The 26873-nt window shown below is 39.6% G+C and overlaps 1 protein-coding gene across 1 annotated transcript in view; it reads right to left on the bottom strand.

The window, feature by feature from the left end:
* The window catches only part of GRIN3A (glutamate ionotropic receptor NMDA type subunit 3A), a 147990-nt gene that overhangs the window by 25967 nt on the left and 95150 nt on the right, over positions 1–26873 (bottom strand). The window contains exons 4-6 of the mRNA XM_058168039.1: positions 10164–10309; positions 7907–8022; positions 2369–2520 (exon numbers count right to left, since the gene is read on the bottom strand). Of these exons, the coding sequence (XP_058024022.1) occupies positions 2369–2520; positions 7907–8022; positions 10164–10309 (414 nt within the window). The remainder of the gene's footprint in view (positions 1–2368; positions 2521–7906; positions 8023–10163; positions 10310–26873) is intronic.

Here is a 26873-nt window from a genome sequence, read left to right as displayed (position 1 = left end):
TGTGTCTTTCTTGTTGGGTTGCAGAACCGAACCAGACAGTTATAGAGGTGCAAATGACAGACTCAATAATTCCTCTGTAGAACTGAATCAGCAGCTCCTTGGGCAGTTTGAGCTTACTGAGTTGGCGCAGAAAGAACATTCTTTGTTGTCCTTTTTTGATGATGTTTTTGATGTTAGCTGTCCATTTTAGATCTTGCGATATGATAGAACCTAGAAATTTAAAGGTTTCTACTGTTGATACTGTGTTGTCTAGTATTGTGAGAGGTGGAAGTATGGAAGGGTTTCTCCTAAAGTCTAAAGTATTCTAAAGTATTCTCCTAAAGTATTCTAAAGTCTACCACCATTTCTACGGATAAATACTTATAAAACACGCTGGAAGGAGAGGGTTTCTTTGGCCACCCTCCACATAGCTTGTTGTCATTGCACTTGAGTGAAGATTAAAAAACTTAATTTCATGAAACTGCTTGGCTATCTCTTGTATCCCAGCTCAGAATGAACTTGGTAAGGAGTAAAATTCCAACAGTACCAAGGAGATCACAGATCACAGTTTGTTGAGGACAGGAGTGCTACATTAAAACTGTCGTTTCTCAAAGAACAGTACATTTTGGGCCACATTTTTGCTGGAGAACCTAAAACACTACTTTCAATAGGCACATTAAAATCAATATGAAAGTCAGGCTGTCTTGTTCTGCTTAAATTCTGTTTTTTCCAAAACAGTTTTGGCCCACTTATGTTTCTATGGCTGGGTCCACAGTGTGCATATTTCTTGACCAAGAGCTGGATGTCCAAATGGCTCTCTGTGGGCATCAGCATCCAGCAGTAGCAGTTCCTAAATAATCATAATACTATAATGGTGAGATTACCAGGTAGGTCATTATTAGGAGAGAGAATCAGGTTCTCAATCACTTCTTTTCCACTTTGCTATTTTTTGTGTGCTTGCTAATAATGCCAGTTAAGTAGATATGCCCTGCATTTTGCCAAGCTAAAGCATAATGAGCTCAGGTTCGTTCATTTTAGCATGCGGCTTCTCATAGTAACCAGGGTAGCGAGCACTTATAACTGAAATGGATGGGCTAATTGCAGAAATGAATTAACAGACACATGAACAGGAGTCACAGCATTAAGGGCAGGGCAAGAAGCAGTTTTGTATTTCATTAGAAACTATCACCTGGATGTTGTATTCGTGTTGGGGAAAAAAGCTTTCCAAACTTTGACAATGAAAGACCATTTCCTCTGCTCTAGCTACTCATGGTCCTTCAAGACTGCTGTTTGATTGTATAAAAAATGTTCATGTCAAGAATGTTCATGCTGTCAAAATGATACATGGCATAAGCTCCTGATGCAATGGCTCTGCTCATGAATGAGTATTCTAACACACACACACACACACACACACACACACACACACACACAGAGAGAGAGAGAGAGAGAGAGAGAGAGAGTCAGGGTTCCAAGTAACACCCCCAATGAAAGAAGACTCCAAGAAGTTCCTCAAAGTTCCATTTTATTAGAGATGTCATATTGGCACATCTGGGAAAACCCGAATCTGAAAGCTTCCAGGTTTTCTCCACCCAAAAGAAAGTCCAAGTCCCTGCCCCAGCAGGGCATCACATGGTCCAATCAATGCATTGTCCCAACTGGAGATGCCTCCCAGTCACACCACTCCAGGTGCAGGGCAGGATGTCCTTGACTCTCAGAGAAAAGAATGTTATTATGGCTAGATATCTCCCCAACTCCATACAGCCCCCCCTCCCAGTTTCCCACAGCACTAAATGTGGAAGCCTTGAAGATCCAAAGTAAAAAATGGCTTCCAGGACTGACACACACACACACATAAACTCATCCACCCACCCACTCACTCACTCTCTCTCTCTCCCAGGAATGGATGAATGAAGATTGAAATGTGAGGAAGAGAGGTTTGTATCTTAATTTACATGTGCTCAAACATGCAACTTGAAATGCAATTGGCCTTTAGATGTTCATATAATCAAATTTCATCATCCAGTCTTCTAGTTAAACAAAGCACACACACACACACACACACACACACACACACACACACACACGCAAACACACCCAGAAACAATTTATCTGTTAGGACTAAGGGATGCCAACTTTTTAGATAGCTGAATGCAACATAGAAATGAATTCTACCAGAGGAAAGGGTTTGAGCAAGTGTACATAACCAAGAACAGGGATATGCCTTAGGATAAAGGTATGTGAAAATGTACATAAACTTTTATGCAGACTTTAACAACGACTAACCAGAAAACATGGTTGGAAGGAAATTGAAATACATACACAGTTAAAAGAAATGAGAGACTCAAAGGGATGGATTTATCCATTCCGGTGCTGGAACTTTTCTTACCTCAGTCACAGCAAAGCTTCTTTTCCCACATGGTACCACTTTGTACCACTTGTCATGCAAGACGTCCATGAAGCCATGGGACTTATACTGGCTGATGAGTTCAGAAATATTTGAGGTCAGTGGAGAGTTTGGTGGAAGGCCAATACCATACCCTAGAAAAAGAACAACACCAGTATTTTTCTCATTAGTTGATTCTTGACCATATTTGTCAAACAAGAATATCTACAATTGTAGATTTGGCAGATGGTCATTAAAATATCCATCGTAACTCCTATTCGATACTTGTTCCTTTAGGTCACTGAACAGTAAGAAATTAGCTTCTACTCCGGCTCATAGCAACAGCAACTTTTGCAGGAGTGAGATTTTTGCCTTCTCCATGGGGAAAGTTCTGCTGTCAATGACACTATAATTTTTCTGACAGTGAAAGCAATCAACCAATGCAACAGCTTGCCTTCAGAAGTTGTGGGAGCTTCATCACTGGAAGCTTTCAAGAAGAGACTAGACTGCCATTTGTCAGAAATGGTGTAGATGGTGCTTGGGTAGGGGGTTGGATTAGATGACCTATAAAGTTCCTTTCAACTCTGTTAATCTGTTAATCTGTTAATATGAGTCTACCCTTCAGTTTGATCCATAAACTACAGCTAGTCTAGAATGGAGCTTTGCAAGAAGCCCGAGTTAAGTGGTGTCAGGCTTCTGCTGGCCTCCCTCTTAAATTATAATAGATTATAGTCCCAGATTATAATATAATCTTACATTAATGTCCACATCCCTCAAGTTTATCTGAAAGGGGCAATAGAAGTTCAGAGATGGCTAGAAACAAATATATTAACTTCCCACAGCATCCAGTAAAATGTCAATCTGGAGCATTGAGAAAGTCAAAATGGAAGATCCTGATGTGCGAGACAGAAGACAAAACTGATGATGATGAGCCTTACAGAAACCTAAACATCTGTCATTGGGTATCAGGCACTGATGCTAGACTTCGGGGGTGAAATCTACTTACCTTCCTTACCGGTTCGGAAGTATACATGCCGCACACCCATGTCACATGTGCGCACAGACCTTCTGTGCATGCGCAGAAGGTAAAAACCACATTACTTAATGACACCCGGGCGGGTGAGCAGAGCTTCGCTCCACCATCACTACTGGATCACCGAACCACCAGCCATGATCGCTACCAGATCGCAAGATCCAGTCAGAACTGGGAGCATTTCACCCTTGCTAGACTTCCATACTTCCATTCCATTCTTCTTTATCATGTGTTAGGCTATAAGTTGAAAGAAATTCAGGGTCTTTGATCTCTCATTTTATCAGCCCTCAACATTTCTGAATGAGATCTCCTCTCTCACTTATTATAAAATCAGTATTTTTGGCTATGAGATTAATGTAAGTTTTACATTGCTAAGGCTGCTTTTGATTATATGATTTTATGCTTTTTTTTCTTCCCAATGGTCTTTCTGCTTACTTGTTGCGAGCCATTTTGAGAATTTTACATCAACACGCTCACATAATAAATATGGGAAAGGGAGGTTAATATCCATTGACCCATCTGGTAATGACATTGGCATATGGAAGATGAAATGCAAAAAGGAGTAAATGATCGGAAGCAAGAATTAATAAAGTGAAACGAACTGTGTGTGAATGAAATAAAGAGAAAGAGGAAGGATGCATGATATCTCAATGAAGCTGGTCTGATTTTTATGGAACTCAGCTGATAAATACATTCAGGGAAGTGAACGTGGAGATTGTGAGGAAACGGCTAAATATATATGTTAAAAAGGTTAGGGTGATGTCATCTAGATGGTTGTGAATGCATATGAAGTTTGAAAAGAGCCATGATGGCGCAGTGCTTAGAATGCAGTATTGCAGACTAACTCTGCTGAGTGCCAGCAGTTCGATCCTAACCAGCTCAAAGTTGACTCAGTCATCCTTCCAAGATCAGTAAAATGAGGACCCAGATTGTTGGGAGTAATAATATGTAAACCACTTAGAGAGGGCTTTAAAGCACTATGAAGCAGTATATAAGTATAAGTACTATTGCTATTATAGGTTGGTGATAGTCACATGTATGCCCCAATGAATAGTAATAATGGGAAAATGGGAAAAAACTGCAACATTCTGAATGAATGTGATTTAAGGGAAATTTTGGGGGGGAGATGAATAAATGGATGATAATGAGATGAGGGAGCCCCCCCCACAAAAATACTGAATGGTTTGGAGACTTAAGAATAAATTAGAATGGTGATAGCTTGGGGAGCATTTATTTAGGAAAAAAACCCATCTGGTTCTAATATGTGATTTTAGCATAAATCTTTTCATAATTACAAATGGGAAAAGAATGAATCAAAAAGCATGTTTGATTTGATTAATTGTGATCAAAAACAGAACTAGTGAAGGATTCAAGGATGATGAGAGCCTCTGAACTTGGGACAAACCATTGTTTGCTAGCATCTTGGGGGGAAAATGGGAAATAAAAGAAAGAAATGAGAAGGATATGATCTAGATTATTCTCCCAACAGAATGAGTGGAAAATAGATGCAGAAGCTGTTCAGAAAAGAGGAGATCAGAGAAATGTATTCTGTAGCTCCTGAGAGTAGAACTAGTGAGTTAAAACTATAAGGAGATGGATTCAGGATAGATGCCAAGATAAATTTTCTGAGTGGAACAAGTTGCCACATGAACTGGTAAATTATTCTTTGATAGCACTCCTTACACAGAAGTTGGATGGCCATTTGTAAGAGAAGCTCTAGCCTCAGTGAGCAAGGAGTTGCATTAAATGATTTCTGAGATTTCTAACTTTATGATTCTGTGAAAAGAATTGTGTTACGGAGTTCCACAGAAATATGAGTGATTACATTAAGACTGAAAAGGAAGCTTGGTGAAAGGATGATGTGAAAGAGATTGTAGGAGACAAAAGACTTCACACAAGAGAACAATTGTTACAAAATATAAAGATGAGGGAAACATATTGTATAATGTATAACATATTTAGAGAGAGCAAAAAAGAGTTGCAAAGAAAACAGACAAAGATAGAAAAATGATTAAAATTAAAAAAAACCTCAGAGGAAAATGCACAGTATTTTGAGGGAAATTAGTGTGATATATCATGGATACAAGAGAAGAGATATAATGCTCAGTAAATGATTGAATACTGAATGGCAAGTAAGATGAGGGCTAAAAACAGTCCATCAATTGTTTTGTGCACTGTATTTATGGAGGGCTATTTAATTGCTTATTCGAAGTGATGTATAAGCAAGAATGAATGAATGAATGAATGAATGAATGAATGAGTGAGTGAGTGAGTGAGTGAGTGAATAAATGAATGGGATGCTTGGGATAACATTGCTGTTATTATTGCATTGAGAATATGAATGTGCATGTACTTTTGCATACGTACATTGCTGTGTGGCTGGTCTGAATTATTTGCATTGCCTAACAGCGAATTTAATAATGCAATGTGTGTAAGGGCATGCGTTTGCCTATTGTAAGTTCTCTGTGACACAAGAAATACAAAAATAAGTTCAAGTGGAGATTGGTTATAAAAAAACGCAACAAAACAAGAAAATATGGGATCAAGGATGAATGGATGCTGAACAAATGTGGACTAAACACAAAAATAAAAGACCAGTTTAAAAAGAAACATATTGAGGTGGTTTGATGATACCTTGAGAATATATGAGGCATGAATCAGAAAAAAAAAATACAAAAAGGAAGAGTGAATGGGTCAAGAGGAAGATACTTCAGTAGTTTGGGTATTTGCACCCAAGGCGCCTATTATTGTTGGTATTATTACATTTTTCAACTGAGAAAGAGAGCCTCAGGTTTACACCAGTTAAAAAGAAGATGCCTATTAAGTGAATACATTCCAAAGAGCTCTGCAATTTTGCCAGTGGGGATTTCTAATTGCTTGTATAATCACATGCCAATTCATGACTATTAGTGGAGTCCACTAAGTCCTTGCACAGAACTGGAAAAGAGCAGGAGATCAGCAATTCCTGTACCATGTTTTGCATCTGGGAAATATGACATTGTTTTATATTAAGTGGTGCCCTTGTTTGTTTTGATATGCAAGAAATTACATTTAGTCAGCTTGGTTGGTTCACTCTAAGAGTTGTCTATTTGAACTAGCTAAGTATTTTACAGAGTGGAATCAGTCATGCTGTAGAAAGTTAAAAGTCCATATTTGCCAGAAATAAGGACTGGGATATAAATCATGACATTATTCTTTGCTTGCCTCCAATTTGGCAACCACAAAAGTACTCCTAGGCTTTCCTTCCTCCCTCCCTCCCTCCCTCCCTCCCTCCTCACATAACTCTGAAAAGCAGCAACCATCCATTATGCAGACCACTGAACCTCACTATTCTTAACACTTGTTTCCAACCTTGTTCTTCTACTGAACCAGAACAAACCACAACATGGTAAAAGGAAGCTTTGCCTTCTTCATGGATGGCTTTTCCTATTCTGGTCAATTTTTTCTTTGATTATGGATATAATTGTGTATTGAAATATACCGTGTTTCCCCAAAAATAAGACCCTGTCTTATATATATATATTTAACCATGAAACAAGCGCTTGGTCTTATTTTTGGGGAGGTTTTATTATTTTGGGGCATGTGGAGCAAGATGGGCCTCCTCTTGCCATCTTACCTGATTTCCAGTTCTGTGTTTAAATATTTTCAGGGGGAGGCTTAATTTAGCATATGCAAAGCCTGATTGGGCTTATTATCAGGGGATATCTTATTTTTGGGGAAACAGGGTAATAAGGTGCTTTGTGGGCCTGTTAACCTGTTTCCCTGAAAATAAGACATCCCCTGATAATAAGCCCGATTGGGCTTTTAAGTGCATGTGCTAAAAATAAGGCTCCCCCCGAAAATAAGCCCTCCCTGAAAATATTTAAACACAGAGCTGGAAATCAGGTAAGACAACAAGAGGAGCCCCATCTTGCTCCATGAGCCCCAAAATAATAAGACCGCCCCAAAAATAAGGTAAGTGTTCAGGGTTCAAAAAATGTAAGACGGGGTCTTATTTTTGGGGAAATACGGTAGATATAAAAGAAGGATAAACAACCTGTGTGTTTTGTTTTGCCTTGAACCAAGGAGGGATTCCTAAGTAGCGAACGTCAAAAAGTAAGATTTGATTTGATTTTAATTAAAATTGGAATTCAATTACTTGCTAGTATAAACAATATTATATAGTATTAATTAAATGCAATTTATATGATTACTCCCCGGGATTTTTATTCTTTGACATTCTGTGACACTAACAACTACAATTTGGACCACTTCCAAGATTCTCGGTGTTTGGGCATCTCCCCACTCCCCACCGCTATAAAGGATATGTAGAAAACAACAAATGAAATGGTCATATAAATCAGGGCTCTCCAACCTTGGCAACTTTCAGACTTGTGGACTTCAATTCCCAGAATTCCTCAGCCAGCTTTGCTGGCTGAGGAATTCTGGGAGTTGAATCCACAAGTCTGAAAGTTGCCAAGGTTGGAGACCCCTGATGTAAACCACAATGTTAGAAAGTTGTTTCATACCTTCAATTGCAAATGGTTTTCCCACGGTCAAAAGTTTACAGTCTGCATCAATGGATACTTCATAATCCAGAAGGGCTTTGTCCATGATGAAGGCATCCAATTTCTCTGGATCCTGCCTGAAAAGGAAAATAGTTAACGAAGTGCAACAAACAAGCAGTGATTAACTTTTATCCATTTCTACAAGGCTTGCTGTGTCCAGGTGGAAATTCTAGATCTATTTTCCTTAATCCTAATAAAAATCAAAGAAAAATTTCATCTATGAGCCAATAAACATATGTAATCTGATGCTGGTGTTATAGCCTGTCAACCAATTTTTATTTTTTTAAATTTTTTTTATTTTTATTTTAACTTGGTGAAATGAAACATATAAGCCTTTTAAAAGCTAATGGATGCATTTTAGCTGGAAACATTATTTTAAAAGCAGCAATCAGATTTTTTTTTTAAAAAAAAACACAATAATGCATTTTTTTTTTTTTAAAATTAAACCTTATCTGGTAATTTTTGAATAACAGCAAATTGATCTGCAAAACCTATGGAGCTTCAAAGGACCTTGGATGGACTGCAAAGTCTTCTCTGAGGATTTAGGTCAGATGACTTTCAGTCAACTTTGCTTGTTTATTCTGTTTTAATATCTACTTGTAACCCACACAGAGAAGCTGGCGGACCTGCCTGGACTAAGTAAACTTTTGATGTGTGAAACCGTTCCTATATTGGCTGTTTTATTTGCAGTTCTTTTCCTAATCATTCCAAACAGAGACTTTTCCTTTTGGATAGCAGCCACACACTGGGTTGAAATTGTCCACTCTTGATCCCAAGATCCCTTTTCCGATCACTCACTGCCAGCTCTGATCCCATTAATGTATGGGTGAAGTTGAAACTCTTTTGTGACACTTTGTACTCTACTTGCTTATATTCAGTGGTACTTGTTATTCTAAGCCCCATTTTCTTCCAGCTGAAGGGATCATGAAGGGAACTCTCTAGTTTGTTGAACATTCTGAGATCCAGCTAAAGTGACCACTTCACTAGTAGGACCAGCTCCACTATAAAGTTCTGACTTTCATGATTACATAAAAAAAAATATTGGCATATGCAGTGGGTGGCACCCATAGGGGGCATCAAACATAAGGAGATGATTTAAAAAAAACCACTTCCCGCCATTGCAATGGAAACTCTAGCCCACGGGTCTTTAAACTTGGCAAGTTTTAGACTTGTGGACTTCAACTCCCATAATTCCTGAGCTAACATGACCGGAGGATGAATTTTGGGAGTTGAAGTCCACAAGTCTTAAAGCTGTCAAGTTTGAAGACCCCTGCTCTAGCCCTTTTCGTTTGTGAATTGTGACATTTCATGCACATATTAAAGAAGCATGGTCCAAGTTACTTGAGGGACCGTCTCACCCCACTGGGATTGTCCCGTACCACTCGTGCTGGCAGTGGAGACATGCTGCAGGCCCAGTCTGTACAATTAGTCCACCGGGTGGGGTCCAGGAGGAAGGCCTTCTCTGCTATGGCTCCTGCCTTCTGGAACATCATGCCCCCCTCCCCCTGGTGTGAGGTTGTCCTCAACCTTCCTATCTTTTCATAAAGGCCTAAAGAAGTGGCTCTTGCAGTTGACTTGGAACCCCAGTGGGCGAACGGAGGTGGTTGATTGAATAATAAAAGATCCCACCTCCTGCCCTACCCACATGTCCTTTGTTTAAATGTCTGGTTTTAACTTTTTATGTTTTAACTGTATATGTAACTGTAAGCCGCTCGGGTTACCCTATGTTAAGATGGGCAGCCAATAAATTTTGTTAAAAAAGAATAAATTATGGTGGCACAATGCTCCAGTGTTCATTTTGAGCAAAGCATCAGTTTCTGTGGACATTTCTGAATTCCAGTGGTTATTGACTGCTCTTTGGAGAAGCCATGCTATGTTTCTGTGCACTCAGAAACCTTTCTATTCATTAGCTGCCTTCCTGCTCTCTTTGGCCTTTATGGGCATGTTAATCATATGTACTAGGGTGACGCACCTGCACAACTAAATCTGGAATAGGCAAATCCGTGGGCTGCAGATTTTTTTTGAACCAAACTCTCAGCATCCTTTCCATTAGCCATTCCTTCATGTGCTGCTTGAAGCTGCCATTCAGCGATAGCTGGAAAGCTACAGCATGACAGACTGTTTCCATTAAACTGGAATGCCAGCCCAAAGGGAATCCAAGGCTTCTCCCTTGGCAGGCCTTCGTCGATTTATCTCTAACCCCAAGAAGCCTACTTACTTCAAATATTCCACTCCATCGGGAGTTGCAGGTACATTGAACCGTTTCATGTATTCATGCATATCTGGGAAGCTTTGCTTGAAATAATCTTCAGCGCTGCTTTCTTTCACAGTCCCAAAGCGAAACCCTTGGGAAGGGTGGTGCAGCTGAGGAGAAATGCCAAAACATTTTAAGAACAAAACCAAACCAGGAAGGATTTGTATGGCTTAGTTTCTTGAATTTCAGAGAGCCTTGTCCTTTCAAGCCAGGTAAATGGATGAGAGTTACCATATTTTTCAGAGTATAAGATGCACCTTTGTTTTTGGGGAGGAAAATAAGGAAAAAGCTGATTGGCAGGTGGACTGGCCTCCCGGAATACCCCCAATCAGCTGTTCCCAGAAGTGAATTTTAGCAACAGGTTCCTTGGTTGTGAGCTCTGTGCCTTGGTTTTTTGTTTTTTTTTGCTTTTTTTCCTGCCTCTGAAACTCCATTTCAGAAGAAACTTTTTTCTACCTCTGAAAGCCTCTGAAGCTCTGTTTGGGGCTTCTTTTCTGAAGCTTTGTTTGGGGCTTCTTTTCTGAAGCTCCATTTGGGGCTTTTTTCCTAAGCTCCATGAAGCTCTGTTTGGGGCTTTTTTTCTGAAGCTCTGTTTCTGATGCTTTTTTCAGCCTCTGAAACTTCCGTTTGAGAACCTGGGCGGGGCTACATTCGGAGTATAAGACACACCCAGATTTTCACCCTCATTTTGGGGGAAAAAGTGCGTCTTATACTCCGAAAAATACAGTATTTATCAGTCCTTAGGGATTACATGATTATGTATTTTTTAGATTTATATCCCACTTTTCATGCAACAGCATATATAGCATTCCCTCCTCCTCTTTTAACCCAGAACAACTATCATGAGATAGCTGTTGACTGGTTTTAAGGCACTGAAATAGCTCCCAAGGTTGAGGATGAATTTGAAACAGGATCTTCCTGGGGTTGCTCCAACAACTTATCTACTCTATGACACTATAGCACGGATGTCAAACTCGATTTCATTGAGAGCTGCATCAGGGTTGTGTTTGATCTCAGGGGGCAAGGTGGGTGTGGCTGGGGTGGGCACGGCCACCTTGATGTCACTTGTGTTGGGGGTGCCTGTGGCGGCCTGAGTGCTCTGCCAGTGAAATGGGCTCCTAAGCTCTATTTTCAGCTGTGATGGCCTCCTGCAACCCTCTGCTAGTGAAAATGGAGCTCGGGTGGGTCATGTTATTTCCTCTCCCCAGGCCCTGTTTTTGACTGTGATGGCCTCCTGCAGCAAGGGCCTTGAGTTTGACACCCCTGCACTACAGCCTTTAAATGAGTTATGCTGATGGTTTTAATCAGAGTGGAGTTCAGGTATAATAGATCATTAATTCTACAGGTTAGAAAGATAAATCAGTGCTGCCTATCCAGAATACCCAGTTTGAAACGCCCGATATTTTTTTAAAAATAGTTTATCATCTAAATCAGGGGTCTCATCTAATAGTTTATCATCTAAAACTTGGCAATTTTAAGACCTGTGGACTTCAACTCCCAGAGTTCCTCAGCCAGCCATGGCAAGTCCACCAATCTTAAAATTGCCAAGTTTGGAAACCCCTGATCTAAAACATTGCATCACATAGTTTAATAAGGAAATGTTTTTTATTTGAAATTATTATACATTTACTCATATGTTATTTAATTTCCTGATGTTTTTCTGTGTTCCTCACATCGTAATAGTGGCGCACTATTTCCCATTTGTTTTGCAAAGATGGTCATAGTTGCAAAGAAGAGGTTTGGAGATCACACGAAGTCTTAGCCAATGTTTCCATGTCTCTTCTAGTAGCCATATTTATTCCAACTGTAAAATTTGGGAAATGGGAACCCCAGACATTGTTCAAGAACATTAGCACTTACCTCCAAAATTCCAATGGAATTTAATGTTCACCAAAGGTAACTGGAACATTAAAACTTGAAAACCTTATCAGTTTTTCTCGCTGTGTCTTAAAGATTAAGGCTATAAAGTAGCTTTTAAGGTGAGGAGCAAAACTTCTGTCTATTTTTTAATATCCAATGTCATTTATTCACTTGAGTGCCATTTGCAAAATAGATCTGTGACATAATTAGGCTAGTCATGGGCCTACTTCAATCTTCATTTTATAGTCAGAGTCATTATCACATTATCACACTTCTGCTATTGCTTAATTGAAGAAGACCCTTAGGTTTTAGATATGTAACAAATCTTTGAAGGACACTTCAAAATAACCCAAATTGCCACTAACTACGCAGATGTTCAAAGATAGTCCTCTTAAGAGAAGAAGGTCTTCCCACCTTTCTACAGTAAATGCACACACAGCTTAGAGTGATGAGGTTAAATATGTATTAAAATGGTAAAACTAATGAAATAGAAAATAGATTGAGAACAAACTTAAGGTAAAAATATTACTAATTTGCAGAAAATACCTTCAAATGAGACCAGTGGAGCTTCTTTAGGAAAGAAGTTCCACAGTTTGAGTAAGACTTTTACTGACAGACTATAAATATGAAAGACCTAAAGACCATAAATATAAAAAGTAGAGCAAATAATGACTTGCAGTCAAATAAGCTTCTATTGCTTACTTGTTTCAGAAATGAATGAATTAAATGCATTTACATATTACCATATCTCAATGCGGATGTTTTGTGGTGATACCACAAATTTAAATAAAACAATAACACAAACCAGCACTTGACAGAGAATAAGCAGTCCTTTTAAATACGTTTTACGGTAATTTCATAATTCAGAAATTCAGGGCTTGGATCCCACTGTTTATCCTCCTCTCTAATACTGTAGAGCAATTAACTTGCCAACCTTGTACAATAATGCAATTAAAAAATGGGCTTGAGGTAGGCCTAAGCCAAGCGTCTCTATAAAATAAATGTTGGTGTGAATTTGGATGAGAAAAGGGAATGGCCCAATGTGGGGGAGGGGGTGGCTAATGAAAGGATGGGTGGATGGATGGATCTAATTTCCCATCCATTTTCCTGGATAGAGCCATATTCATAGACTGAATATTAGGATGGGCATAATTTTATCATCAGCACTAAAATAATACTTCATATTGATAGAGCTTGTACAGTAGATACTTCCTGAGGAGTAAAACAATGGCCAATATTTGTGCTTCGAGGCCCCATCTGACCCATGCCTTTGTATATAATGAACGCCATTACACCACCAAAGGATGCTAACCTATAGCTTGTTAATGTTAGATACAATTAGTTGGGTCTGTACAGCACACTTGAGAGTTTCTTGTTGTAGTGGTTAAAGCACCACGGGACTGTGAGTTCCAGTTCTGCCTTAAGCATAATATCAACTGGGTGATCTTGGCCTAGTCACTCTCTCTCAGCCCTAGGAAGCAGGCAATGGCAAACCATTTCTGAAAATCCTTGCCAAGAAAACTCCAGGCAGTCTCCCAGAATAGAACATGACTGAACAGGGAAAAAATGCAGCACACTAAACCTAAAGGAAATAATAATATTAAGGCTTATCAGGATGCACGAGTTAAATTATTGTGGCTCAGAATTTGGGAAGCTGCAGCCCCCCAAATAGGAGAGGTGGATTCCAAGAATAGCTACAACATCTGTAGTGATTTCCTCCTCCTAAATCCACAGCCATTCCCCTATTTTTAATATCCGCAGCCAAATCTGTGATAGGAAAGGCAGAGCGAGGGGGAATGCCTTTGAGATTACATCAAGGTTGTGAGTTATGGCATTTCACCTGAACAAGTGATTTCCACACGTGGAATCCATATCTGCGGGTAATGGGTCTCCTTTGTAGGGATGTTGCTTGATTTCTCAGCTGTTGGCAACATATGTGAAGTATCTCCACTGAACGTATTTGCCCAATTAGTGTCCTAGCATTTGGGCGCTAATAGGCACATTTGAAATTCAGAGAGCATGATATAGGCACTCTCAAAAAATAGTTGCCATGGTGACCAGCAACACAAACACTCATTCACTAGATGATGGTAAACACAGGGTCAATCTGGCTAGCTTTTGAAGATATTGTCAGCCACCTAGCCTTATTCCTGTGATCCTCTCCCCTGCAGCCATTCCCCTTACCAAACAGAGCACTAAATTGCAGCCCCCACCCCAATTTAATTGTATCAAGAGAAGCTCTGATACACACACACACACACACACACACACACACACACACACACACACACTCCTTAAAGTGTTTTGGAAACAATTATATTTAGGATTGGTACTGGAACCATCATGCCAACTTCCTAATTATTATTTTAATTATAGGATAAGTCGTTACCACCACCACCAGATGAGACATGCAGGGGGGCTCAGGAAATGGTCTGCTTTAAGTGTGATCATTTCCACTGCAGACAATCCACAATGGCCCCGCTACTCGTACAGATCTGTTTTTGCTTTAGTTAAGACAGGGTTGACCCTCCCCCCCACCTTGGCAAACGGGAGCAAAGGGAAGCTTTTGAGGCTTCTAATTTGCCAACACAATTGTAGTTAAATCAAGAAACTGCACCCAAGCAAATAAAGCACTGCAGTGGGTTCATCTCAAGACATCGCTGCAATTTTTGATAACCAAAAAGCATCTCCAGAATTAGCTTTAATTTAATCTAAAGTTGAGCCAAAGAGCAAAGGGGATGATTTCCTCACAACACCACAGTGGGGCACTAGTGGCTACTCAGGTTTTCTTGGGGACATACAGCCCACTGCTTCAGAAACTTGGCAAGAGAGATTTTCATTGCAGTGGGTTACTCACTGATTCCCTCTGATTAAATCTAACTGCAGTGAAATGCTACAGATTTGTCTCTCGCCCCAAGACAACTATTGTCTTGGGAAAAAGTAGATAAGGTGCCCTCAGCTGTGATAAAATCTGTGAAATTAGCATGCACTGCTGTAAGAAATCAAACAGAAGGAAGTTTGTACTATATCAGAGATCCATTTTTCATTGTGTCTGTGGCAAAGAGAGCCAGCTTTCTTCCTGGCAGCAATCTAAATATGGATTATTGAATAAATCAACCCAGACCTCTCACTCAAGGCACAAATGACCAGGATCAAATTATCCTACTTTAGATATATTATCTGAAGACCTAGTTCTCTGGAGAAAGCTCTAATTCTGGGAAAGGTGGAAGGAAAGAGAAGAGAAGGATCAGTTGTGGGATTCAGCCAGTTCATACCTATTTGGGAGAACCGGTTGTTAACTTTCTAAGCAGTTCGGAAAACCGTTTGTTGGAAGAAATCTTATTTTGTTTTTTTCCACTTTACAGGGCTAATCCTGTAAGGAAGGCAGGAAGGAAACATTCTGGTGTTGTTTCTAGTCTAATCTTTATTGGCCTGCTTACAGAAACTGCCTCTCTGGTTAACCCATATTACATTTTAACAGCTAAGGCAAAGTGCCCATTGACGTGAGTGACGTTGAGTTGGCCACGCCCACAGTGTCACATGACCACTGAGCCACACCTACCCAGCTGGTCATTAGGGCAGAGAACTGGTTGTTAAATTATTTGAATCCCACCACTGATCTTCATGGAGAGAATCTGTATTTGATAACCACTTGATAGCACATAATCAATCAATAATCCCTATTCCTCATTCTACAGATGCTCTTTACCCTTGGATACTTTGAAGTGTAATTCTTCCTGACTTTGTGGACTTCTTGGGGGGAAGATAAGGACAACTTGTTTCTTAGCAGATATAGCCCTTAACATGATAATATTTATGGAAAATATTCCAGAATATCTGTGGAAAATATAACAGCAAGCTATGAAGGTGCAAATGTAGAATTGGTAATTCTCCCAATTCCTTCTATTTTTATTTTAAAAAATGAGCTATTTTGGCAGCAGCTACAAAGGCTGTTTTGCCATTGAAATGACTTATAACAGGTGATTTTGAGATTAGATTAATAAATTCTGCATTGCAACCCTTTCCATGTGTAAGATTCCACAGTGATTTTCCAAAATGTACTTATTTTAACAATCTGGTAAAGTAAGTAAATAAGTTTATTGCTGTAACCAGAGGCCATAATATAGGAATAAGTTAAGTATATTTCAAAAAACACCTGTAAGGGTGGAATATCACCCATGAAGCCTGTGATCTCCAGGAACATAAGGAAGCATACATAAAACTCCCTCTTTCAGTTTTTCTGCAAAACAACCACTATGTAAAGTAGCTTCTAATAAGCTGCTAGTAAACTAACAGGCTTCCATAGGTATGACCATGCATTACTTGGACCCTAAACATCTTAGCTGCTGCCTGACCAATAAAATGGCAGCATCCGCGGTCCAATTTTGGAAAAACAAATTTTGGCAACGTGTTAATATTGCAGTTGTAGGAATAGCAATCAGTGTATGGAGCAAAATCCCTGTGTCTTGTATGCTTCATTCTTTCAGAATAAAGAGCAGGAGTGGCCTACTTTTTGGATGGAATCTGAAAATACAGTGCTCTGGATGAAAAAAAAAATTCAAATATGCCATTACATATTAGTTTAAGCTAAATGTAAATTAGTTCACATTTAGAACAGATGGCAGCCTGGCCTGGAGGGATGGAGACATACATATACATATATATATATATATATATATATAGGTCTTTGGTTATTCGGGTTTTCTCCCGCGTAAAATTTGAAGTGTCTTGGCAATGTTTCGACGAAATCCCATTCATCATCATCAGGCTAGGTGCTTACAGCTTCCTATTTGTAGGAGAAATGTATGATCGCTGCTGTTTCTTCCTTTTAACTGCTAGTGGGGGTTTGAACTGATTGGTTGGAAGCTTGGCTGTGTTCTGATTGGGTGGAGGTGTGTTCTGATTGGTTGGGAGTTTGGCTGTGCTCTAATTGGATGGTGGGGTTGGCTGTGCTCTGATTGGCTGGGGGTGTGTTCTGTTGGGGGGGCTTAGTTGTGCTAGGTTGGTTTGAGATGCAGGGGAATTTGAATTGGTGAGTTGCATATATATATATATATATATATGTATATATATATATATATACACAGTATATAGGTCTTTGGTTATTCGGGTTTTCTCCCACGTAAAATTGGAAGTGTCTTGGCGACGTTTCGACGAAGTCTCATTCGTCATCTTCAGGCTTCAGCTTCGTCTTCTGGGAGCAATGTGTGATCGCAGCTGTTTCTTCCTTTTTAACTGCTAGTGGGGGTTTGAACTGATTGGGTGGGAGCTTGGCTGTGCTCTGATTGGCTGGGGGCTTTTTTGTGCTCTGATTGGCTGGGGGTGTGTCCTGTTTGGGTGGGGGCTTGGTTATGCTCAGTTTAGTCTGTGTTGCAGAGGGATTTGAGCTGGTGAGCTGCATAGCAGTTGTTTGGCTTTGTGGTCGTGCTACATCTTCATAGTGGGTGTCAGTCTGCTGCATGTATGGATTGGAGGGGTTTGAAATGGCTAATGTTGCAGCTGCGGTCTGGCTTCTGGTCCTTGGTCGTGCTTCATGATCAGTGTGGGTTTGGGTCTGCTTTCTGGATGGATGTGCGGTGGTGACATCCTGTGTGGACCTCGTGAGTGTGGGTCTGGTGTCATTCCTTGTGTTAGGGACTCATTTGTCAATAAGGGCGGGTTTCCAAATGGCTGCTAGGCGGGAGGTATCATCTCATTTGTTCATGCTGTGTGGGTGTTTTTCTATCTCAATTGCTTCTCTGATTATTCTGTTGTTAAAGTGTTCAGTTTTGGCGATAGTTCTGGTCTTTTTAAAGTCAATATCATGTCCTGTGACTTTAAAGTGTTGGACCAGGGAAGAAGTTGGTTCCTCTTTTTTGACTGAGTTCTTGTGTTCTTCAATGCGTGCACTTATTCTTCTGTTGATTTGTCCAATGTATGTGGTGGGGCAGGCGGTGCATGGGATTTCATATACTCCTTGATTTTCTAACTCAATTTTGTCTTTGGGGTTTCTTAGGATGGTGGATAATTTTCGGTTTGTGCAGAATGCTGTCTTGATGTTGTGTTTGTGGAGGATCTTGCTGATTCTGTCTGTGGTGCCTTTTATATATGGGAGGAGGGCTGTGCCGTTTTCTTGTTCTCTGTCTTGGACCACAAAGCCAAACAACTGCTATGCAGCTCACCAGCTCAAATCCCTCTGCAACACAGACTAAACTGAGCATAACCAAGCCCCCACCCAAACAGGACACACCCCCATCCAATCAGAGCACAAAAAAACCCCCATCCAATCAGAGCACAGCCAAGCTCCCACCCAATCAGTTCAAACCCCCACTAGCAGTTAAAAGGAAGAAACAGCTGCGATCACAGATTGCTCCCAGAAGCACGAAGCTGAAGCCTGAAGATGACGAATGAGACTTCGTCGAAACGTCGCCAAGACACTTCCAATTTTACACGGGAGAAAACCCGAACAACCAAAGACCTACATACAAACACCCGTGAAAACCTCAGAAAACAAATATATATATATATAGGTCTTTGGTTGTTCGGGTTTTCTCCCGTGTAAAATTGGAAGTGTCTTGGCGACATTTCGACGAAGTCTCATTCGTCATCTTCAGGCTTCAGCTTCGTGCTTCTGGGAACAATGTGTGATCGCAGCTGTTTCTCCGATCACACATTGCTCCCAGAAGCCTGAAGCACGAAGTCTCATTCGTCATCTTCAGGCTTCAGCTTCGTGCTTCTGGGAACAATGTGTGATCGCAGCTGTTTCTTCGATCACACATTGCTCCCAGAAGCCTGAAGATGACGAATGAGACTTTGTCGAAACGTCACCAAGACACTTCCAATTTTACGCGGGAGAAAACCCGAATAACCAAAGACCTACATACGTGTGTGTGTGTGTATATATATCAATATATATATATATATATATATATATATATATATATATATATATATATATATATATATACACACATACATACATACATACATACATACATACATACATACACACACACACATACATATATTTGCTCTCCTTTCTTCTACCCTTCCTAGTATGACTGGTAGAAACTGAAAATTTTTGCAAATTCTCCTCCTCCTCCTCCACCTCCTCCTCCTCCAGCACCACCACTACCACCATCACCCTCCCCCCCCCGAAATGGGAGGAACACACCTTTCTTCAGATATTAGGATGAATGGTTGGAGAAGCTAACTATTATGCCTCAACAGCCACTAGATCATAACAAATGTCAGTGTGTCTTCACATCTCTGTAGCTTTAAAAACTAGATGGTTCATATATATGGAACGTCAAGATTTCCCACCCACCCAGATTCTGAAATGATGGAACTTGGGATGGACAGACAGCAGCTCCCTTACTCTGTCTGAAAACTGGCCAGACCAAAATGGAGTGGCTGGAATCACTGAGCACAATAAGTTTGCTCCACATATGGAGCACAGCATGTCTTCCATTCCATGCACAGCTTTATATAGTTGAGAGTTGCTGCTCAGATCTTTTATTAGTCCAATTTAAACCACAATTTCTTTATTGCTGAATATTTTATGTAGATTTTAATTCTGGGGGAAAAAAAAATAGAACCAACGTTTTGCTCTCCTGGAGAAAAGAGAGAAATCAGTGATACTCCTGCCTTTCATTATCCCCTCACTCCTAGCCCATTTAACAACCTGATTTAGCCAATTTCATAACCTTTGAAGGGATTTATAGCATTAATCTGTTTCTCTTTTAAATATATTGTTTTGCAAGGGCTCAGGCTATGGATTTTTAATTAAGGCACTTTACCCATCGTGTGAGGCAATTTGCATGTTACCAAAAATACTTAAGAAAAATCATATTTTTTATCAAATCTGTGATCCAGACACACATGGACCTTTGATAATTATAAGACAGAGATTGAATGTTTCATTTCCCAAATGTGAACTATCCTATATCATGTCACATCCCTCTCTCTCTCCCTCCCTCCCTCCCTCCCTCTCTCATTGTGATATAACGGAGATTAAAAGAAGACACACACACAAAATCCCTTTGTTTTTTGAATCCACTTTTACTATACCTCTCGTCTTGATTGTTTAATAAGACGATTTCTCTTTTATTCCTCACTCAGTTCCCAAAGGGATGCAAGTACTCCAAGATGATCCATTGGAGTGCAGAAAGAAATACTATATCTGTTTATTTCTTTCATCTTTGTAGATTATGTTTTTGGGGGCATGCTTTCTATACACCCCCAAATGTGTGCACAAATCTTTGCACCCCCTCCCAAATACATGTACATTTATAAAATGTTGAATATGTGTGTGTGTGTGTATAACAATTTATAAATATACATGTATTTGGGGTATACGTGCAAACATTTTATACTGATCAGAGTGCACAATTAAAAACAACAACAAAAAACCATAGATGCTACTGTTCCACGAGAGACAAGGGAGAAAAAACCTTTAGATCAAACTCAATTCCTGGAGATTTTAGAAAACATTTTTATGTCATATTCTTGAATGATTGGTCATTACCAATCCCATAGTCCTGAGATTCTTTGGAGGTTCCCCTGCAGTGTGTAGCTTTAAGAGTCAGTGTGGAATTATCCATTTTTGAATTTTTATTGCAATCTAATGATCTGTAGAAATTATTATAGCTATGCTGCCTGCTAGGAAAAAAAGAGCAATGCTACTCATTTCTATATATCAGGAGTTGTGTGGAGTTATTTATTTATTTATTTATTTATTTATTTATTTATTTATTTATTTATTTATTTATTATATTTGCATTTATATCCCGCCCTTCTCCGAAGACTCAGGGCGGCTTGCACTATGTTAAGCAATAGTCTTCATCCATTTGTATATTATACACAAAGTCAATTTATTGCCCCCAACAATCTGGGTCCTCATTTTACCTACCTTATAAAGGATGGAAGACTGAGTCAACCTTGGGCCTGGTGGGACTAGAACCTGCAGTAATTGCAAGCAGCTGTGTTAATAACAGACTGTCTTAGTCTGTTGAGCCACCAGAGGCCCTGGTGTTACATACATTCTTAGAGAAAAAATCCAGAATGAGGGCAGGCCCTTCTTCTATGCATCAACTAAAAATGCTCCTAATAATCTCTGTTTCTTGACACTGCTGAAATTTATTTTTCAGCCACTGTCAAGTCACACTTTTAAATGGAGATATTTGGGAATGTTGTAAGTAGTGCTATTGCTGGTTCAGGTCCACCTAGTCTGTTATACTACTCCCACAGCAGTGAGGCAGATGTTCAGCCGCACTATTTACTTCACAGCTACCAATCTGAGGCCAAATTAAGAGGACTTTAAATGAATCTTTACATTCAATGTGCAAGTATTTCTAGCAAGTATTTTTAAGTGCACCGCTTGAAGCTGGTAAAGTTGATAAATATTAATATTGACATCCATGATAGAAGCTGTCTTTTCTTAGCAAATGCCAACTTGAAAGGAAAGATATTTTGAGAAACAGAGCAAGGAAAAGAAAAAATTACCACCATCACATTTTCAGTACTTATCATCAACCTCCGTCCAACCAATACTATTTTCACATTTGACCTAAGAATACATTCAATATGTATCTAATTTAGTCTGTAGAAAAAGACTGGTTCTTAATTATAATATATTCTTGCAAGATCCAGTTAGGGTCGGTCAAAACCAGAGGTTTACTTTTCCGAGCATTCGGACTTGTGTTGGAGCCCATTCTCAAGGAACGTCTCTCTACCAGAATGTGTGCTTTGGGCTATTCTACACATCATATTTATTGGTGCCTTCCTATTGGTTGATTGGTGTGTTGATGGCTGGTGATTGTCTGTTGTTTCCTTGTGCTGCCAAGTTCTAGGCTCCTAAGTATCTGATAAATTGGTAGTAAATCAGCACTCCTGTGGACTGATCAATACCATGTAGTTTTTCTCATAGATAATTCACCTTCAATTATCTGAATTGAAAATTAACTTGTCCCTTGTACCATCAGTAACTGTAGACTATTCCTCTACTAACAGAGAAATTGGCATGCTTGATTTGCTAGTGTCACTACTGTGGAATTTTCAAGTAGCTCTTCTGGTACAAAATATTTCACCTGATTAACTTAAGAATGTTACTACACATCCTAGTGATGGGCTCCTAATGTAATAAGCTTCTTGATTCTGGAAATTGAGCTACCGATCTTGTCTAAAATCACTTCCCAAACAACAGTGACATATAATAGTCTTAACTGGTGTTTGTTTCCATTTTGATTCTCCAGAATGTTAATCTTGAACTCATTTACCATCCTTCATTGCTTTAGATCCTTATCTGAATTTAGATTGCTTTTTTTTGTTACTACTAAACTTTTTAGTTCATTTACCATGTACTTGCCAGAATATACTCTTTTTAGAAGCCCAGTAGAAAGCATTTTTTTCAAATATTTTCCTAGCCTGATGTCTTCTTATCAGTCATACATGGAAAATTGTCATTTTACAACACCTAGAGAGGTATGACTTAATGAAAGCTATCCACTTGCACATAGGATGCATGTATTTATTTGATTTATATTACACTTTTCCTTCAGGAGCTCAGGGAGCTTACATAAAAACTCTAGGCTGGTGAACTTGACAGTAAATGACTGACCAAATCGCCAAGGCTGAAAGTGAACTTGGATTCTGATCTCCCTAGCTGTGATCTAAGACTTCAACCATTATATCGCATTGGCTCTCAAAGGCCCTAAGAAGATTTTAAATGGGATCTAAGGCTTAAACAAACATAAATATGGCTTACAGGTCCTACCTCCAAGGGCATGGGTCAGCATCCTTAAACATCCAAAGAGCCACAAAGGTCCTAACCGGAAGCTCCCCATTCAATTCTGGAGCTGACCAGAAGTCTGGTTCCCCCACCATAGAGTCTCCACCTAGCGTGGCGTCCTTTTTCCTCTACCTGTCCTAACCAAAAGTCCTATCAATTGTGGAGCTGATCAGTGACAGGGAGCCGCAGCAGAGAGATGAAAGAGCCACATATGGCTCCAGAGCCGTAGGTTGCTGACCCCTATCCAAGGGAATGTTGACAGGAGGCAATCTAGAGATGAGCTTTCTTGGTCATGGCCCCTGTTCCTCTGGAAAAATTTACCCTGGAAATAAGGATAGATCTGTCCCTTCTTAAGGTTTGGAAAAGCAGTGAAGAATTGACTCTTTTGTAGGGTCTTTGAGAATGGATTGGAGGTGCAATTACAAGTGATAGAGGCACCTGGGTATAGCAAATAAAATATAAAAAAAAATTAAAATCTAAAAAGAATGATTTTGTATTATGAACCCTTCAGTGAAATGCTGTCGTTTTTAGGGCATCTCCATAAAAATCATGAATGCATGAAATTAATTCACTTTCTCAGAATTATGAGATATTACAGGAGAGTTCAATAATGTGACATTGCAGTACTGTGTTACCAGTCTTCCCTCTGTAGTAATTCCCTAAATACTTAATAATTTGAAGTTTATTACTAGGGCTGAAGTTACCCCAATAAAATGGTTTGCCTAGTAGACTCTTGATGTTTCCTTTTCCATTGAAATTGGAAGTTCTCTACCAAGAAATTTCTTAACTATAATTTAAAATTGAAAGTAAAAAAAAATATTGTAAAATAAGACAGTGGCAGTTGACTTCCAGACAGCTGTGAAAAAAAGCTACATATGAATGTGTACAACTTAAAAACAACCTAAAGTACAGCTGATAGTAGCATCTCTCTTGAAGAAGTTAAGCAGGATCAGAGTGCTTAGCCCCATCTGCAAATGCCTGGGCTGTGTTCCGTATTAGGTATTAATCAAATCCAAACTAAGATGATGGGCAATCAGTTCAATATCGTTGCCAGGATAAAGCTACTACTCCAAATCTGCATTCAATTCTGCAAGAAATTTAATTTTGCTACAGTTTGATTTCAAAAATTGCTGAAGATGTTGCCCATCCAATTCTAAATAAACATGAGGTATAGAAACTTGCTGTTTTATTTTTAAATGAATTATGTGGGTCTTTGTATTTGAAATGCACTACATTTTAAAGTCAACCAGGCTATCAATTAGTCTTCGGGACTAATCAGAGAGTTTGGCTAGGAATGGGGAAATCCCGAAGTCAAATTACTCCTGGATTGTGAAATATCTGGAAAACTATGCATTTCCTTTTAGCCAAACTTACACTGAGAGTTATAATAAGGCAACTATGACAAAGAGAGATCATGGCAAAATGATTATACTGGGTTGAAATCTCTTTCTGCATGGAATCAGAATATTGAACATTACAATGATGTTTTCCTATTTGGCCTTCATTATACAGGTAGTTCTCGACTTATAACAGTTCATTTAGTGACCATTCAAAAGGGCCCACCACTTCTGAAAAACCTTGCCAAAAAAACCCTGCAGGGACTTCTCCATATAATCTGAACACTATTTTGGAGCTTTGGATGTTAGCAGTCCAGGATTCCAGCTTTCCCCAAGCACATCCAGCATGGCTAGGATTGAAACCAGAGGTGGGTTTCAGCAGCTTCTGACCAGTTCTGGAGAACCGTAGTGGAAATTTTGAGTAGTTCGGAGAACCGGTAGTAAAAATTCTGACTGGCCTCGCCCCCATCTATTCTCTGCCTTCCGAGTCCCAGCTGATCGGGAGGAAATGGGGATTTTGCAGTAACCTTCCCCTGGAGTGGGGAGGGAATGGAGATTTTACAGTATCCTTTCCCTCCGGCACCCACCAAGCCACGCCCACCAAGCCACACCCGCAGAACCGCTAGTAAAATTTTTTGAAACCCACCACTGATTGAAACATGTTTTTGTTGAAGAGCTCCCATGAGTTCCATGGCTACCCAGCATTCTTTCTTCTTGTGTACTTTGTCAAGAAGGGAAACTTCCCTGTTGCCATCTGACTTTTTTTGTGTGTGTGCCTTTTTTTTTTTTTTGGTTAGGTACCAATATATTCTGGCCACAGCAACCTTGGACAAAGACAGGTTTTGTTTTGAAGCTTTCTAGGTCAGAAAGTCACTTTAATATTTCAGCACAGACTGCTCCTTCACTTGAAAGCTCATGGGGGACTTTATCATACCTGCCATCTGCCAGCCCCATATTATCCTTGTCGAGTACCATGAAAAGGTTTTAGCATTCGTTACAATAAAAATTAATAAATCCCACAAATTTTTACCAGCGAAATGTAGAATATTTAAGGTGGATTTTGCCTGGCAAGAGACAAGAAAGTCAAAAACAATAATGTAATATATGCACTACTTTCAGTAAGTTTGGTGGCTGCATACTCTAGCCTGATTTCACATTAAAGACGCTGTTTCATAATATATCCTCTTATTATTCTAAAATGCAAATTTGCCAGGATTTCTTTTTCTGTCCCATATCTACATATGATATAGACACTCATGTTTATTTACAGCTGCGTGTGTTCTCTCTCTAAATAAATAAATAAAAAAAAATACATTTTACAAGGTGAACTAATTCAATAAGCTGCCAGGTTTGGGGACTCTTTTCTCCTCACCCATATTTTAAAGCATGAAAATACATATTTACAATTTATCTTCCCTGCATTTATTATTGCACTTATACCATGATTTCCTCCAGGAGCTCAAGGTGGCGCACACTGATGCCCTCTCTTATTTTATAGTCACACAGCAGCCCTGAAAGGAAGGTTGCATTGACAAATGGTGACAGTGCAAAGTCACTCCGGGAGCGTCACTGTCAAAAGGAGTATTCACACTGTAATCATTATGCATTAGCCTGCCATACTATAATTTTCACTATGCAAAAGAGCTGAACTGGAAGAAAAATGACAGGACAGTCCAATTTGCACAACACAGTTCTCATTACCTTATATACGAACGGGGATAAAATAATCTATGTTTGTTTCCTAAACAACTTTGGATCAGCCATTCGGCTCATTTACTTTTCATTGCTTCCTGTCAATCACAGAAGGCCAAGGGGTGGATTTCACTGAAACCGGTAGAGAAACACTTCTTCTCCACCCTTTTGTGATAATAAGCACAAGGAAGGAATGATTGTGTCATGTTATGAGTATTCTCTCCACTTCTCCATCACATTAATTGTCATTTGCAGGTGGTGATAGGTCTCTGGTTTGCTTCCTGATTCTAAATCCTAAACCCCCACATTGGCTCAATTTTGTGTTACGGTACCTTAATTATATGATAAAGTCAACAGGGACGCGGTGGCTCAGGGGGTTAAGACATTGAGCTTGTTGATTGAAAGGTCAGCAGTTCAGTGGTTCGAATCCCTGGTGCTGCTGTGTAATGGGGTGAGCTCCTGTTACTCGCCCCAGCTTCTGCCAACCTAGCAGTTCGAAAGCACATAAAAAATGCAAGTAGAAAAATAGGAACCACCTTTGGTGGGAAGGTAACAACATTCCATGTGCCTTTGGCATTGAGTCATGCCGGCACATGACCCCAGAGATGTCTTCGAACAGCGCTGGCTCTACGGCTTTGAAACGGAAATGAGAACCGCCCCCTAGAGTCAGGAACGACTAGCACACATGTGCGAGGGGAACCTTTACCTTTACCTAAAGTCAACAGACCAAAAATACAAATTGTAATTCTCTTCTGTGATAAAATTGATAGGCACTAGAAAAAGCCTTCAGATAGGATCCCAGTTTGAAGAAAAGTTGAATGCCTTCAATGTTGCAAGAACAAATAAAAATGATATTTAAAAATCTATTGGCACCACGGATGATTGTCAAAAGATAGTAGCGTAGGCTGAATTCCTATATGTTGGCTGAATTTCTACAAGCTTTGGCATGCTTGCAGTGACAAATCCCTATATTTCATTAGTAATATAGGAAACTTACATCTCATGAATAAATGGAAC

Source organism: Ahaetulla prasina, chromosome 2, assembly GCF_028640845.1.
Source record: "Ahaetulla prasina isolate Xishuangbanna chromosome 2, ASM2864084v1, whole genome shotgun sequence".
NCBI lineage: Eukaryota > Metazoa > Chordata > Lepidosauria > Squamata > Colubridae > Ahaetulla > Ahaetulla prasina.
This window is presented reverse-complemented; position numbering and strand designations above follow the sequence as displayed.